Consider the following 18,202-nt stretch of genomic DNA (forward strand, 5'->3'; position numbering starts at 1 on the left):
AACAAAAAAACAAACAAAAACAAAAAGAAACAACTCAGACACAGTCAACAGTATGGTGATTACCAGAGGGAAAGAGAGGGGGGAGAGGGAGCAGGAGGTATGGGGGTTAAATGGTGACGGAAGGAGACTTGACTTTGGGTGGAGGACACACAGTGTAACATACAGATGATGTATTATAGAATTGTACACTTGAAACCTGTAACATTTCATTAACCAATGTGACCCTAATAAATTCAGTAAAACATTTTTTTTAAATGAGGAATTGCTCTCTTGGTTTGTGGATCCAAATCAGAAGAGAAATTTGTCTAGGGCTCTTGAGAGAGATGCTGCCACCTGTTCTGCACTCCCAGTGCACCTCCCTCATAACCTGGTCTGGCACAGGTGGTACTTTTTGTCATGGCTATTAACAAATATGCCTCTTCCACTGGACTCTAACTCTCAGAGGGCAGAGGTAAGTCTTATTAACCTCCACATCACAACATTATGACTGGCGTACATAGGCACTCAATAAAAGTTTGAATGAATGAATGAACAAAAAGTAAATCAAGATACCAATAGGCATTAGGGAAGTGCAAATTAAAACTGTGCTGTGATACCACTAATCATCTATTAGAATGGCCAGTTTTTAAAAATAAAACTGACAAAAAATAGTGGTGGAAAGGATATGAAGCAGCTGGAACTCTCATACACTACTGGTGGAAATGGATGAGTGTTTGGCAGTTTCTTTTAAAGCAAAACTTATACTTATCATATGACTCAACCCACTCCTAGCTATTTAAGAAACAGGAGAACTTTGGGACACACAAACACCTGTCTGAAATGAGTATAACAGCTTTATTTATACTCAACCTGAAACTGAAAACAACCCATATGTCCTTCAACTGGTGAGAAGGTAAGCAAACTGTGATACATCCACACAATGGAATACTAGTCAAGAGTGGAGAGGAACAATCTATCGACTCGGGCCACCATCTGCATGAGTGCATTATGCTAATGAGCCAGGGAGTATGATTCTACTCACATGACATTCTGGAAAGGGCAAAACTATAGGGACGGAGAGCAGAGCAGTGGGTGCCAGGGCTTAGGAATGGAGGGCAGATTGACTTCAAAGGGGCAGCTGGAAGGACTATTTTGTGGGGACAGAAATGGTCTGTGCCCCAATTATGATGGTGGTATCATGACCCGTTCCTTTATCAAACTCATAACCAACTATATAACTAAGAAGTAATACATTTTCCTGTATATAAGTTACTAATGTAATGTGAAAGTAAATCAAGGTCGTTTTGCTGTTTAGTGTGAATTCAGGAAAAAACAGAGTCAAAAGGAAACCTGAGTACCTACTGCCTTAGTCTGCAATGATTTTGCACATGTTCACGTACACACAGGCACACAGTGAGTGTGTACTGGTGAGTAGCAAAGGCTGAGTTCCCGCTCTCCTGGCAGGGAGAGGGACAGACAGTGAACGCGTAAATAATTCCATGACTATGACAGCTTTAGAGAGCGGTAAGCGCCTGGGAGACCATAACACAGGCCTTGATGATAGAGAATGGAACTGAGTGTTTGGGCCTCTCTGAGGAGATAAACTGAGACCTGAAGGTGTGAAGGAGGCATCCATGTGTGCGAACATTCAGGCGGAGCGGTCCAGGCAGGGAAAGCATGAAACGCAGAGACCGTGAGGGGACTGCAGAGAGGAGGTGATACACTGAAAAACCCTCCCACTTCAAAAATCACAGAAAGGTGGGGTAAAACTCAGCACACATCCTTCAAATGTGTGGCTAGGCTCCCAAAGAGCTATGGCAAAGCCCCTAAGCTGGACTTAAGCTTTGTATGTTTAAAGAGCTGACAGCGGGTCGATGGAACCGGCCCAAGCTGAGGGGACCAGTACGAGACAAGCTCAGATGCATAAGTAGGGGTCAGCTTCTGCCACCCCCAGAGGCCACGATAAGACACTTGGATTGATTCCAGACCTATTAGGAGCTGTTGGAGGCTCTCAAACAGCAGAGCAAAGTGCTCTTGTTGACATTTTAAAAGTGTTCAAGTTGGCTGCTGTTAGGAGAGTAGACTGTGGAGGACTGGGAGGGGCAAGAAATGGAGAGAAAGGCCCTTGCTGAAGGTCAGAGGGAGAGAGCCACCAGCCTTAAGCTCTGCTGTGTCGCGGGAATTGGGAGAAGGGGACGACTTTCGGATATATCTCGGATCTGGAACTTGCTGAGAGAACGGATTGGAGGGTAGTGAGGGGGAAAAGAGGAATCGAGCATGGAGTCTTGGTTTGGGGCATGCATGTCTGGGTGGCTGGCAGCATGTCATTTGCTGAAATAGGGAAGATTGAGGGAGAAACCAGAATTTTCTTTGATAGTGGGGCAAGAAGTCCAAAGTTCCATTTTGGACACAGTAACTGAGATGTCCATCAGGCACCTTTGAAAAGATATAAATCGGATGCTGGAGCTCTGGGGAAGAAACAGGCTGTATTTCAGAGACAGTGGCCTATAGATGCGACTTCAAGTCCTGGAAATACATGAAGTCACCTAGAGAGAACCTGCAGGTAGAGAAGAGGACTGATGACCAAGACTTTGGGTTACCGACTTTTTGGGGCCAGTAGGAGGAAGAGCCAGCTAAGAAAACTCAAGAAAGCCAGTGAGGTGGGGAAAAAACTAGCACATGGAGTGATGAGATGGCAAAGGGGAAAAAGTTGTTCAAAGAGAAGGGCATGGTCAACTCTATGGAATGATTTAGAGAGTTAAGGTAAAATGAGGACAGGCAAATGACCATTAAATTTGGCCAGGTGACCTTGATGAGCACAGTTCCTGTGGAATTATGGGACAGAAGCCTGTTTGTCACGAGAACTTTGGGTGAGAAAGTGGAGACAGTTGCTGTAGACCATTCTTTTGAGAAGTTGTACTGATGGAGTGACCGACCCAGTAAGGTGAGAGACCGTGATGATGGCAGCTGGACAGGAGGGATAATCACAGGCATTCTCTCTTTGAGAGAACGAGATGGCTGGGCTCCAGAGGCCATGTGGACACGTCGTTCTTGAATAGGAGCATGGACAGTTCATCCGTTATAACCAAAGGGAAGGTAGAGGGATACGGACAGGCCCAGCTAGGTGGGAAGATTCAGGAGTGAGAAGAGGAGATGTATGTAGTTCCCTCTGTATTTACTCCGCAAAGGTACTAGTGAGATCAAGTGCAAGGATTGGGGTGGGCTGCTAGAGATTTGAAGAGAGACTGGAAAAGAGTACAATACTTTTGGATACTCAGGGAAAATCACATTGCAAATAAATGGAGAGGAAAATGGGTGGATGATACACCCTTGATATAGAGCGAGACCACCACACTTCATGCCTGTGAACATATTTGTGCCCACTCACAGCCCCCAAGCAGGAGACTAGAAGACAGACTTCGCAGGTAAGAAAGTAGAGAAGTATCTGAACAGCAGCGAACGGGCCGAACTTCAGCTGGTGGACAGAAGACTCTCCACCTGAAGAAATTGCACTCTAAACTGAGGGGAGTTGGACTCTGGACCAGCTAGTTCTCTTCTAGGTTTAGATTCTATTTGTAGTCAGTTTCCTTTGTAGACTGAAAACTTCTAAACTGGTATGACATGGCCATCGGTCTCTCTACCTACTGATGTGACATTTGGGAGCAGTAGGAGCAAAGGGCAATATTTCTAAGACTGTTAAGAAGGAGCCTGAAGTCCTTGGTGAGGCCTCTAGAGAAGTCAAAGCAAAAGCAAAGGGCCTTAGGTTTTATAGAGAAAATAAAATTCTCCAACTTAGTTTATTGGGCTGGCCAAAAAGTCTGTTTCATTTTGATTTCATAAAATAAAAGATACTTTTTAAAAAATTTTCACAAATAAGTTTATTGATTTGGATATTTTGAGTATATTGGCTATCTCCCGTGTGGCAGACCATTGATTGTTCTCAATTAATGTCTCAATTTGATGGCTATCAACATCAACTGGTCTACCCAATCTTGGAGCATCATCCAGCAAGAAATCTCCAGCACCAAACTTCACAAACCACTTTTGACACATTCGACCTGTTACAGCCCCTTCTCTATACACCGCACAATATTTTTTTTCTTTTTGCTTTTCAATTGTATTTTTACCTTCCTTGAAATAATAAAGCATAAAATGCCAAAAATGTTGCATATTTTCTTCCATCTTCAATATTAAAATAACTACACAAAAATTCACCAATTTTGATAAGTCTTTTTTAATGCACATTGATATGACAGCTGTGATGATACACTATAACAAAATTGTTTCAAATGAAGTTAAAGACAACTAAACGCTACTAGAGCCATCTTACAGAAAAAAGCGAACAAACTTTTTGGCCAAGCCAATACATCAATCTCGTTAGTAATAGATCTATATCTACAAGAAGAAGTGTGTTGCTTTCTTACTGCTGTTGTATCAAATCACCACAAACTTGATTGGTTTTAAACATCACAAATTACCTTCAGTTCTGGAGGTCAGAAGTCTAAATGGGTTGACAGACCTTCTGGGGACTTCAAGGGGAGAATACGTGTCCCTGGCTTTTCTAGCTTCTACGAGCCACCTGCATTGCTTGGTTTGTGGCCCCTTCCTCCATCTTCAAAGCTAGTGCTGTAGCATCCTCAAATTTCTCCCGAATCTGACCTCAGCTTCCTTCATTACATCTCCTGCTCTCACTCTGACTATCCTGCCTTTCTCTTTCCCTCCTACGGACCCTTGTACTTACGTTAGGCTCAGCCATATAATATGGGATAATCACTTTATCTCAAGATCCTAAACTTAATCACACCTGCAAAGTCCCTTTGCCATTAGGCTAACCTAGTCTCAGGTTTAAAACATCAGGGTAGGGACATCTTTGGCTGGGAGCGGGGTCGGGGGAGCATTATTCTGTCTACAACAAGGAGTTTCCTGCTCTGTCCACCAGTGGGACTTTCTCCTTAGTTAAATAACTTCATTTATTTAAAAAAAAAAAAAAAAAAAAAGCCCTCCTGTTTTTGTTTATAAAACTGCATCTTCAGAACTAATTTATTTTCTCAGAGGCACCAGAGACCTTTCCCTCTCCTGTCTTTGCTCTTTCCCGCATGTACTGGGCAATAGCCTGAAATTAAAACCTTGCATATGCATATATCAGCCTTCTAAAGCTTTTATTTTTCACCTAACATGTAAAATAATAGGACCTAGAGCTTTTTGCAAAAAAATTCTTTATATGAAGTTCTCAGATCAAATGTGAACAAGGTATATTTTCTCTGTTTCAGCATAGAATTTCTGCATTTTAGGTGAGACTTGAACTTCTGCATAAAACATCGAGAGTAGACATCCCTTCCAAAAGTTCATGATGTAGTTCATTTAGCAATTCACATCATCCCTGTGTATTACATTCCCAGAAAAGGTTGATTCATCTCTAACTGATAGAGCACATTTACACCACTTGTCAACAAATTCTGTGTTTAAGAATGAGTGTGCACAGCCACGAGGCCATGTGTGCTGTAAGTTTCTGCCTCAGATCCTGGTGGGGAAGATTCTGGTATGTAACTTCAGTTTGTGGACTTGAGGAAGTTATGTCACCTCCAGAATCTGACTTGGCTCCTGTGTAAACAGCGACGAATTATACTGCCTCTCTGCAGATGGGGTGTAGACTACCTGACTTTTGTTCACAAAAAAGCCTTATAATCAATACCAAGCATTGCTAGAAATTATAATTTTGTCTCATGTAATTCATCTATGCTCTATAAATTTCCTTTCTGTTTTTAATTAGATTTGATGTGCCCCATTATTTCTCCTTTAGAATCATGTTTGAATTTTGCTTTCAACTATTTTATATTCATTTAAATGTAACACTGATTTTCTTTAGTTCATGAAGAGATTTGCGTTTGTATCCCATTATGCTTGTTCTTATTATAATAAAAAGTGCTATTTATAAATTTAAAATTTTTTTGCTCTGTAGGTTGATGTGTGCATGCGGAGAAATACCACAGCTGCCAATTCTTACTAGCTGTACTGGCCGGGTGCTGGCAGGCAAAGCGATGATGCTCTCAGATGGGCTTTAAAAAGATTACATGGGAAGGGTTAAGAGAAACCAAGGAGTAATAAGGGACCTGAGAGCTGGTAGCAGAAGGGCATTCTATACCCACCTACACCTCAAAGAGCAAGGGGAAGAAGGGGTTGCCAGAACCTGGCACGAGGTGTGGCTATAGAAGATTCCAGTGGACGAGCACACCCAGGGTCAAACCTCCACCCAGCCAGGGAGAAGTGAGAAGGAAAGCAAGAGAAATAAATATGCAGAACCCTTTTCCTGCTCTGTTCTCCTGCCAGTGCTCCAGGTGGGAGCCAGTGGGCACAGGAGCCGGCTGATGCAGGCCACAAAGGTCTGCTTCCTGGCACACGGCACTGGGGGAGGTGGAGAGCGGAGAGTGATCTGCAGGAGCAAACAGAAGACTCAGAGCAGGGTGATCTATAGGGAAAACTATTATCCCAAATTAATTTATCTCAGCCTTCAAAATTTGGTTGTATGTAAACATACGTGCACCACCATACTTAGGCCCTGACCCCTTAGGTTCCAAGCATCTTTCTTCTCAGCACTGCTACTGGTGGTCTTGTTGCTGTTGGCAGTGACGTCAGTGATATTGAGCTGGTCAGCCCAGATCAGTGCATCCTTCTGTGGATGGAAAGAGTTGGCTAATAAGTTCGAGGTGTAGACACCATAGTGGCTGTGGAGTCCCCGCTTTCCCAGCAAGTGGTCTGAGAGGCGCTCTCCCTCACTCCTCCCTCCTTTTCCAGGATGGAGCTTCAGCATGGGGTCAGCCTACCAATTCCACAGCTGGCGTGTGTTCGTGATTGTCTGCGCCCTCCCCTGTGTCTGCTCGGTGGTGGCACTCACATTCATGCCTGAAAGCCCACGGTTCTTGTTGGAGGTAACATTTATTATTACCAATATTCACGGAAGCTACGTACGTTGGAAGGAGTTACTTGTTAATTCTAGAAAAGTCTGTTGGCCTCTTTGGGAGGTATATTTCTCCTTCCCATTGGGGAACTATGGAGGGTTTAGTGTCATGGAGACTTGCTTTCAACAATCAGCATGTGAACAAGCTGCCTTGTGCCCAGAAAGCACTCATATTTCTCCTCAAACAGTAAGTTTTTGCTCAACAAAGAGAATGTGGCTTACTGTTTTGTAAATGAAATTTCACCACCCATAAGTGCTCTTTCTAGCCATAGGCACATCCACTGAATGGCTAAGGTGCTCAAGGATATCCAAGTAGTCTGTATATTCCACTGAGACATACCTAAATGCATTTGCACAGTTACACCCAATTGGCTCTGGCAATTCAGGATGGCTACTGGGAAATCAGAGAGTGTAAGTGTTTCACCTCCCATCACTTTACTGTCTACTCACATGTGTTAGGTTGGAAAACACGATGAAGCCTGGATGATTCTGAAGTTAATTCATGACACCAACATGAGAGCGCGGGGTCAGCCTGAGAAGGTCTTCACGGTGAGTGCTGCTCCTCAGTGAGTCATCTGTGCCGGGGGCGGGACTTTTTCTGAAAAGGCCAGATTGTAAGTTCCTCTCTCTGTACCAGCTACACTTGTCCTTCCATTCCTCACACCTGCCATTTTGTTAAACCTAAGCTGGCCACATTGCTGTTGTATGTGCCACCCCCTCTGCATGGGCGTTCTTTGATTCTCTTATTATAAAGTTTATTTTCAGTGGGAAAACCAGTCTAGATTAATGGAAATTGGGTGCATCGAACTTTTGGAAGGAACGCAGTTTTAAAATCTTTTGATATATGCAGCATATAGTTAGGTGAAAAATGTTTTGTCTAAAATGGGTTTAAGGGGACATACAGTAAAACATAGCGGGACAAAAGTAAGATCTTCAATGTCTTATAAAGAATACCAATTATAGTTCTTAAAATGTGAAATAGTTCCTGATTAAATAGCCCCTGACATCTAATTTATTTATTTTATTTTTATCTAGGAAATATATTTTTCATAATGTGAAGATAGACTTCAGTCTGGCCTCTATCCAAATTATCACTGATTCTTAACTAGCAGAGACTTTATGCAGTGCAACAGAGAAATTAAGATCAGTAATGGAGGCCCTGGAAGCCTCTGCGTAGGCTGTCCTTTTGAGTAGAGGCACTTTAGAGAACGACTATCTTTAAGTTAAAGGGTCATGGGGCTGGAGGAATCTTGAGACACTAGATGCTCAATATCACTTACCCCTTGTCAGCCAGATGAGGGTAAACCCTTTACCAAAGACTTCTGAGAAGGTGTCTCTGTAGGGCTTTATGGCCCTGCTTGCCTGCCTTTCTTTCAGGAGGTTAGAGTTACCAAGTACCCTCATGCTCATCCATGTGAATGTTATTCTATGAGGCGGGAATAAGGTAGGGATGATCCAAAAGAATGGATAATCTCCAAATCATTTATATGTGGCTTCCAAAGTCATTATGTGATTATACCATGACAAATTTGTCTTTTTACTTGTTATATCTACAATACAGAGAATTTGCATGCATTCCTTCAAGGTCTCCTTTTTAAGCCCTTTTGCCTATGCCCCTGTCTTAAATATTGTTCTTCAGGGCTTTACTTTCAGTTAATTTTTTTTTTTTTTTACTCTACAGGCTTTCCTTAGCTGATCTCATCTGCTTTTGCATCTCTATAACCTAATGGACAAATCTCCTGAGCTTCTGACATGCATGTTGAAGGGCTTTGTGGCCACTATTCTATGTACTGTGGGCCCTTTAAATTCTGAATTCCTAAATCTGAACTTACTACCTTAATAGTTTCCAAGCTTCTTCCTTTTCATAAATGCTATTATCAAGTGCCACTGGTACCACCCAAACTGGAGCCCTGAAAACTATCCTATCTCCTTCTTTCCTTTATCTCTACTATATTGAAAAAATATCACTCTGTCCTATTATTCCTCATCCTAAATATCATTGTTCCTTACTTCCTACCCTTACTGCCACTGATTTGGTTCCTCCCTCATTATTCACTGCCCTTTGTCCTTGGACTATTCTTCAGGAATACCAAACTCTTTGTGGTTGCCTAATACACTGTTTTTTCTCACACCTGTACATATGATACTCCTCCCACTTGGAACAGCCTCCACAGAGTTTGCACAAATGGTAAATGATATACTTCTCTACAAACTCCAGCTCAAATTCTGCAGCCTGGGAAGCCCTCCCTTTTCTCCTTTACTGCCAGGTCAACGTGGGCATTTCATGCAATATGCCTCTGCCATCTGATACAGACGTCCATCAGAGCACTTTTCACTCTGTACGGTAATTGCTCAGAGGGTATGCTGTCTGATGTTCGCAAAGCCAAGGGCCGTGGTCAGGCCTGGCACCCCCATGGATGCCAATAAATTAATGAACAAACTGACACTGCTGAGTGGAGAAGCCTCCCAAAAGTAATATATTGAATGATAAGAACACCCCTGTGATAAAAAAAAAATCTGGAGTATCACAAAATAATATCTATTAATACATGGATTATTTTGAGCTGACTCTATTTAGAATCTTGTGTTTAACTCAGACACTATTTTTGTTAAATACAGACAGCTTTGTTTACATGGTCAGGAAGAGACTATTTCCCACCTGGTATATTTTCAAAGATACACAGGGTCCCCAGATCACCTCCATCAAAAGCCAACCTTGATACCTATTCTTACAATGGAAGTGCTGCTTTGGATATTGGCAGAATGTCCTGAAAAAAATCTGTTCAAAAGTTATCCCTGGCAGGGGTAACATGTGTACACACATTACTGTGCCTCTCAGATTTATCAAAAGCAGGTAAATGTTGACTAACAGAATAAAAAGGGACAAATCCAACAAAGGAACAATTCTTCCTTCTCTCTCTCTCTCTTTCTCTCTCTCTCTCTCTCTCTCTCTCTCTCTCCAGGCTTCATTCTTGGCTTTGGAAACATTGCTTCTTCTGACTCTTGGTTCTTTTCCTTTGTGAAAGATGGCTGACTTAAATAATAGATACAGCTTTTCATGCCAAACCTCCATCATTCATTCCCCTTCTATGGCTGAAGAACCCGTGTTGATGCTTGCCATTGAAGCTCACCCAGTTGACCTTGCACCATGGTCACCTCTAGGTATTTGCTGACCAATCACTGTGGGTTAGTTAGGCTGCGGGAGAAGGACGAGAGGATCATAGTGATGCTCCGAGAATGAAAGTGTGATGGGAAAGCATTAAGAACTATGGCTAGGGGCCAAATTAATCAAATATATAGATTCCAAAGAAAAGTATATACAATCACTTTAGTCAAAGCAAAATAATTCTTAATCCAGAAGCTAACCTATCCAGATATTTTATATGCTCAAGTGTGCCTTTGTAGTATTGATTGAGAGAAGGGCATTTTGGTTTCATGCTATTCCATTATCACTTACTCTTCTCCCATATCCCTATGGTATTCCCTCCCATTCCTTCTTTATTTCATTCTTTTAGGTGCCATTTGTTCTCTTTACTTACACTAGCAGTTTCATATATGTATGGAGTGATTATCAAATACCTGCTTTTTTGTTGGAGTCAGCTTTTGCTCCTCTAAAAACAAATGGTAAGCCTAAACTGTGCACCTTCACTGAAGAGTACTCAGCACTTTGCACCTGTTACTCTTTACAGGTAAACAGAATCAAAATCCCAAAACAAATAGATGAGCTGATTGAAATTGAGAGTGACACAGGAACGTGGTACAGGAGGTGTTTCGTTCGGATCCACACAGAACTGTATGGAGTAAGTAACAAGCCTGCCCTGAATTGTTGGCCAACTTGTTGCATTCGAGGTTGGTCAGAAGCAGGGTTAACTAGACCAGTTCCTTCTGCCCAGGACACCTGGCTCCTAGAGTAGGACTAGGTAACTGGATCCCTTTGGGATCACTGGGAGGTAACTAAGACATTTGCCTTTGGGAAGGGAAGGTGTTTGGCAGGGAGTCTTGGCAGTGACACGTACACTGAAGCCTTGAGTTACTTTGCCCATTGGCCTCCGGGAAGCTGATAAATGAGCATTCCAGTATTTGGTTGCCTACAGCCTTTAGCGTTTACATTTTAAGTTCAGATGAATCCAGTGCAAAGAAAACTCAACTTTTTAATAGTTTGTTGAAGGGACTGGGGTAGACTAGATAACTGTGTAAGTAAACTAACTCTTTAATATTTCACAGATTTGGTTGACTTTTATGAGATGTTTCAACTACCCCGTCAGGGAAAATACAATAAAACTGACAATTGTTTGGTTCACCCTGTCCTTTGGGTAAGTGATATTTAAATTCTTGGTGAGTGAAATCTTTAAATTCCCACACTGTAACTCCCAGGCATCCTGCTTTCTTACACTGTTTGATGTTAACTTTTAGAAAAGAATTTTTTCCAGCTTAGATTTGCTAACAATTATGGTTTTATAACCCAATAATTTTACTTATCTTGTCATAAAGCCGAGGTGGCAAAACCAATAGTATTTGGAAAGTCCGATAAGACCGTGAGTGATCTGTCCCCTATGAGTTCTCCACCCTCCTTTCCTCATGTGCTTGGCCCCAGCCACATCCGCCTCTTCACTCTTCCACATGCAAGAATAATATACTCCACTTCCAGGTCAATAGGATCTTTGTGACTGGCGGAGCCTCACATTTATGCTGCAAGTTCCATGCCTTAACATCCCTAAATTAAAACAGGCAATAATCAGATATGACTGATCTTTCCTAGTGCTGCGAATTGTGATCAAGGGAAAAACAAGGAAAATGGTGGTCAGGAGACCTAGTATCTTGCTCTGCATGTGACTTGGGGGCATTTCTGAGCTTTAGTCCCTCATTTCTAAGTTGAGAGGGTTGATTTAGAATGTATAAAGTAACTTCCACCCAAGTTCTAGAAAACCTATTAATCTATGAAGGAAGAGAAGGGTGAAATTAAGTGCCTACTACGTGCTAAACACTAGGCTAAGTATTAAGCAAAACTAACATTCGACTGTCAAGATATGAAGAGTCACATGATAATAATGATTTGTTTTGTTTATTTTGTTTAATAACTTATTATTGCCTACATTTTAAACCTATGATTTCCTCACTAATATCCCCAAAACCTCAATAATGTGTAGGATTTAGTGGATATTCAGTGAATGTTTGTTGCAAACTAAGCTGAAACTCCTCCATGTCATTGGCTGTGGACACTCCAGGGTAGAGTGCTTACTCACAGTTGCTGTTTTTAAAGTTTCTTGTCCTATGTATATGGCTAGAGAGCAAAGCTATAGATGTTGCATCTCTGAGTCATTTCTTATTCAGTGGCCACCACCCATACTGTCACAGTAATTTAATTCATGATCTATGAGGAGAAGGAATTGGAATCTATGGGCTTCTGAGCCAGAGATATTTCCAGAATTCTGATGAAAGTGATGATAAAACTATGCATACTGTCTTTTGAGCACTCTCTATCTGCTAGTTACTTTGCATCCCATTTAATCTGAGCAATCACCCAGGAAAGTAGATACTACATTCAGTCTGGTATTAGAAACGTGGTAAGTGAGACTTAGACAACTGGCTGGAGATCACACAGCTGGTAAGATGTAAGGCCAGGATTCGAATCTACAACAGGATAAACTAGAGCAATGGTTTTCAAACTTGAGTGCACATCAGAATAGTCACCTGGAGGACTCCACCCCCAGAGTTTCTGAATCAGCAGGTCTAGAGGGAGCTTGAGAGTTTGCATTTCTAACAGGTTCTCAGGTAATGCTGATGCTGCTGGTCCAGAAACCCCAGTTTGGGGACCACTGTTTTAAAGCATTGTTGCCCAATAGAAACATAACATGAGGCACATGTATCATTTTAAGTTTTCTGGCAGCTACACCAAAAATGTCAAAGGAAACAGGTGAAATTAATTTTAATAATATATTTTACTTGACTCATTTTGTCTAAAATATTATCATTGCAACATATAGTCAATATAACAATGACTAATGACTTATTTTACATTCTTTTTTGTTAGCCTTTATGATATTTTATTTTTATAGCACATCTCAGTTTGGACTAGGCACAAAGCAACTGCTCAGTTAGCCACATGTGGGGCATGGCCACAGTACTGACGAGCACAGCGGCATGACTCAGCTGTTCCCTGTTAGAATGACACGTTAGAGGTCAGGAGGCAGAGAGTGGAAATAACCTGGATTTTCAGATAATCTCCCAAATGGCCCTTTTCCCAGCCTTGAACTGCTTTGAGAAAAGGGGCTCTACCCCCAACGCTAGCAAAGAGCAGGGCAGGAACCAAGAAAGATTCTCCACTCATAAAAGAGGTCATTCTTTAAGAGCCCTCCTGGCTTTTGGACACTGGGAGTTTGTATCACCAGGCCGGGAGATGGGGCTCCTTGGTGCAGCCTGGGGTGATGAGAAAACATCAGGACCTCGGGGTCACATATGGGTGCAGGGTAGGATTCTTATTCACACCTCCTCCTAAAGTAAGGCTCCGGGAATTATATTCCTGGGGTTCTCCAGGGAACCCCAGGCCACATGTCTAGCTTGATTTTTACAGACTTAATCATGGTGGGGAGAGAGCCATGCAGATTACTGTGTGGTGATTCGTCGTGCTGCAGGGAGCCAGTCTGCATCAGAGAGAATGCTTCACCAGGAACCTCTGCCTCTCTGAACGTGTCAGGGGGGCCTGCTGGCATCTTCACCAACGCACATTTCTTTGTCTTCACAGGTACTATGGATTATCTGTTTGGTTCCCTGATGTCATTAAACATCTGCAGTCAGATGAATATGCATTACGAATTAGAAACGTGCCAAGAGAGAAATATGCGAATTTCAGTATTAACTTTACAATGGAAAATCAGATTCATACTGGAATGGAATACTACAATGGCAGGTCCAGAAATTTTGATTTTAATATGCTACCTGTTCACAGAAACTTATTTCTTACTAGCCTTCACTGCACCGAAACCTGCATAGTTTGGGGTGTTTTGTTTGTTTGTTTTTTTTTTGGTTTGCACATTTAGTCATTTTCTGGCTGTATGTGAACACTTCCAAACGGGTGTTAAAGGAAATGGATCAGTTACTTCATTTAAAACTACTTCTGAAACTGTTATGAAACAAAAATTTAGAAAGACCTTGGTGAGAAACAAAAATAAGTTACAGAAGAAAAGAAGGAAGAGTATGAGAAAATAACATGAGTTATAAGGTTATTTAGTTCAGTGGAAAAATCTGAAGTGTAATTTTTTGCTTGTCCTCTATTCCTACGAAAGAGGACTACTTTTTAGAATTCCTTTTTTTCTCCATGATGCTGATTCAAAAACTGGCACAAGTAGTATCAGGAAGAGTTTCCGTTGGAAAACAGAAATGATTTCCAAAGTTAAGGACTTTGAAAATAAGAAATAAGTTAACAAAGGACATTTTTGAGTATAGAATCTGGAATGCCTCTATGAAGACATTCATGTGATTCATGATTCTGGTTTATTCTTTCAGAAAACAAAGTGATGGACAAGGCCATTACTTACATCTACGATTTGTTGTCTGAACAAATAATCGCTGGTATAAATTCCTGGTCGTTTACAACATTCTTAGGAAATTGTCCCAATTTCAAAAGTGATAAAAGTAAAAATCTAAAATAATCAGTTTCACAGGGCAAAAACCAGTTTGGAAAGATGAAAAAGAATTCTGTGGGATGTTTATAGTTTATAATGAAAAGGAGAATTACCAGCTAGGACATAATTGTTTGAATTGATTCCGTGAAGGGCCTAATCCTGATCTCAGCCACAAAGAATTGCCTGCGCTTTCCCACATGAAATCCTGACTCAGATCGGCACTTGGTTTTCCACAGAATCCTTAGAGTCGAGTGCTCTGTAATTCTAGGTTGAAAATTCACTTCATTTACTTTTTAAAAACATTGTTACTTCATTAGAAATTTCTAACATATGTTTGTATCTGTAACAGTCATATTTTTAGTGATATTTGTTGAAGTTTTAAGATGGATATTCAATTATGACTAAGAAGTATTTTATATTAGCCATGTAGTGATTAATAGTATTAATAGTATTAAAATCCTTATAAAACATATTCATTTTAGAAGGTGGTAGAACTTTTTATAAAAAATAGCTTTGTTGATTCAACATATAAAATGGCAACTCTGCATGTACTGATTGGAATAAGGCCCAAGATAGACTGCCAGAGACAGAGCAAGCTGTAGAGTAGTGTATCTCATTTGCTAGCTCTCTCTGTACAGAAGGCTCGCGGAAGAGCACATGAGAAACTGACAACAGTGGTCCTCTCTGGGCAGAAGAATTGGGTGGCTTGAGGATAGGTCAGAAAAAAACTTAATTTTTCCTTTTCAACATTTTAATTCCATACCATGTGTACTCAGTGTATATATTATCCATTCAGAAATGGTTTTCCACCCTGGCTGGTGTGGCTCAGTGGATTGCGCGCTGGCCTGTGAATCAAAGTGTTGCTGGTTCAATTCCCAGTCAGGGCACATGCCTGGCTTGCAGGCCAGGTCCCTAGTAGGGGGCGCACGAGAGGAAACCACACATTGATGTTTCTCTCACACTCTTTCTCCCTCCTTTACCCTCTCAAAAAATAAGTAAATGAAATCTTTTAAAAAAATGATTTTCCTTTTCTAAATTCAGTTCCATTTCAGAAAAATTAGTAATCTTTAAATGTACCCTTACCCCCCTTCAGTGGGTAAACTTACAGTTTACATGGAATTTCTTTGGACCCCTAGAGCAAAGGGTTGATGTAGGATTATTTTTTAAGCATGTTGGTCTGTTAGGCCACAATGCATAGTCAATCCTCAAGAGTGAGAACAATTTGGAAAGTCCTACTCAATAATTAGTGAACTGCTTTTAAGTCAGTCATCTCCTTTGCCAAAGAGGAATAGTCCCTTTCTGCACCTAATAAGAATGACATTTGATATCAAAACTTCTTCCTCAGTTGAACAAGCATTTTCCTCCCAGTGACTAAGTATACACTTATCATCTCTTAATAAATTACCAAGACACATTGTTGAATATTTATCCTCCCGGGAGTCCTTATCAACACGAACAGATCTGAACCATAGACTCTTCCAAGACGTGAGGCTCATTCTGACTCATCATTTTTACCACCTCGAGTTCCCTCTCGCAGCGTCCAAAGCTGCATGTGGGCAGGATTCCTCCCATTTCCAAAAGTGAGCTGAGCTCCCGTCATTCTTCTTGGTGCAAGGAATACCGGTTAGTTGAAGAAGAGAAGTATTCTTGGAATGAGTGTGACCTATGAGTGTCCTGACCCCTGAGTCAATCATTCCTTATTTAAATGAAGAATTCTCATGGTTTCCCTTCAGGGTAATCCTACACTAGAATGAAGAAATCTTGGGTTTTCAGCTCAGGGAACAGACTTTCATTAAAAGTGTGTATGGGAGCACATCCTAGAGTTAGAGCCATTAACCCCAAATAGAGAATTTTCAAATGAAGGCTTATGGGAAAGAGCAGGAAGATAAGATGAAAAAAAAAGAATTAATGGCCACAAATGGTCTCCAAATTTGCTACCTGCAGTTGCAAACCCCAAAAACCTTTTACCAATGTTGCAAAGAGCTACGTGAAGTTATCTCGAATGCCATCTCTTCTTCTGGTGGAAAACAAGCCTGGCAAGCGATGGATAGCCGAAGGACAGGCTGCATGAGGAAAAGGAGGGAAAGCTAGGAGCTTAGAAAACCTGGAAACCCAGGTCCTTTATAACCGAGAGTCCATAGAGGGGCATCCCATCTCTAAACCTGTTTGACTTAGCTTTGAACCCTGATGGACAGTTGTTGATACGAATTTTTTTGTGTGTGTTGAGCAGATTCCTAGGGGTCAAGTTCAAATCTGTAACATTTAAGGATTCGGTTTTTAAGGCCTGCACCTTTGAGGATGTGACTTCAGTCAACACGTACTTCAAAAACTGCACATTTATTGATACTGTTTTTGACCACACAGGTATGTGTGCTACCTAGCCATGCTGAGGCCTGTTTAGAAGGCCTGGTGCTTTACAGAAATGTGATACCCATGTGATGGTGTGGGCAGGGGCTTATGGGGGAAATGGAGATAAAAGCATAAATTAATGGATTCCCTAAATCGGGTTTGGATCAAAGTTAAGTGTGTATTGTTTGTTTTTGGCTGATACAATGCAAATGGCACTTGCTGAAGTTCAAAGTTGAAAAACAAATGGATTGGTGAATAATTTTTATTTTTCTAATTATATTTTATTGATTATGCTATTAAGTTGTCCTGATTTTTCCCTTTGCCTCCCTGCACCCAGTATTGCCCACTCCCTCAGGCAGTCCCCACATCATTGCTCATGTCCATGGGCCATGCGTATAAATTCTTGGGCTACTTCATTTTCTATACTGTACTTTGGCATCCCTGTGGCTATTCTGTAACTACCTATTTGTACTTCTTTATCCCCTCACCCCTGGTGAGTAATTTTTAAAGCAAAGAATTAACCTGTAGTTTGTTTTTATAATCCTGGTTTCTAAATCTGGTGTTCACTTAAGTCAACATACCTGAACTGCAGTCAGCAGAGATGGTGGACATATGGCTGATTTATGCATATTTTGAAACAAATTGTTTTTGTAATTGTTGTATGGACGCTATTAGTACTATAATGATAGCCCTTACATAACATGATAATTAGAACAAACTGACATCATAAAGGTGTTAACAAGTACTAAAATTAGCAATGGTCAATCAAAAGAAATCAGAAGATAATTAGATTCTTTAACTTAATTTATTCCTTTTTTCAACAAAGCTATTTATTCAGCTATAGTCATACCTCAGTATCAGGGGGATTGGTTCTAGGACCCCCATGGATATCCATGAATGCTCAAGTCCCTTATATAAAATAGCATAGTACTTGCATAACCTGCACAAATCCTCCATATGTTTTAATACTTTAATAATCTCTAGATCACTCATAGTATCTAATACAACATAAATACTATATAAATAGTTGTTATACTATATTGTTAGAGAATAACAACTAAAAGTTGTACATGTTTAGTACGGATTCATCCATCATGGACTTAACTATATAGTACATATCAGCAACAACATAACTTTTTTTTTCAACCCACAGATGTGGAATCCACGCATGCAGAGGGCCAACCATACTTTGTAATGTAGAGTCCTAAACCTTGCACTTTGGCCCAGCAAAGACACTAAAAGTCAAACCAAAACAGGCCTTGAGACTTTCAGAAATTTACAATCTCATGATTCTTTT

At 40.9% G+C, this 18,202-nt stretch overlaps 1 protein-coding gene across 2 annotated transcripts in view; it reads left to right on the top strand.

Moving 5' to 3' along the window:
- Positions 1 to 18,202, top strand: part of SV2C (synaptic vesicle glycoprotein 2C) — a 137,820-nt gene that overhangs the window by 107,550 nt on the left and 12,068 nt on the right. For both annotated transcript variants that reach the window (XM_054578260.1, XM_054578262.1), the window contains exons 4-9: positions 6,772 to 6,905; positions 7,394 to 7,483; positions 10,624 to 10,734; positions 11,159 to 11,247; positions 13,677 to 13,841; positions 16,787 to 16,920. In XM_054578260.1, the coding sequence (XP_054434235.1) occupies positions 6,772 to 6,905; positions 7,394 to 7,483; positions 10,624 to 10,734; positions 11,159 to 11,247; positions 13,677 to 13,841; positions 16,787 to 16,920 (723 nt within the window). The remainder of the gene's footprint in view (positions 1 to 6,771; positions 6,906 to 7,393; positions 7,484 to 10,623; positions 10,735 to 11,158; positions 11,248 to 13,676; positions 13,842 to 16,786; positions 16,921 to 18,202) is intronic.

The sequence above is a fragment of the Pteronotus mesoamericanus genome, unplaced genomic scaffold, assembly GCF_021234165.1.
Source record: "Pteronotus mesoamericanus isolate MK-2021 breed Mesoamerican mustached bat unplaced genomic scaffold, CSHL_Meso_final contig_50, whole genome shotgun sequence".
Lineage (NCBI taxonomy): Eukaryota > Metazoa > Chordata > Mammalia > Chiroptera > Mormoopidae > Pteronotus > Pteronotus mesoamericanus.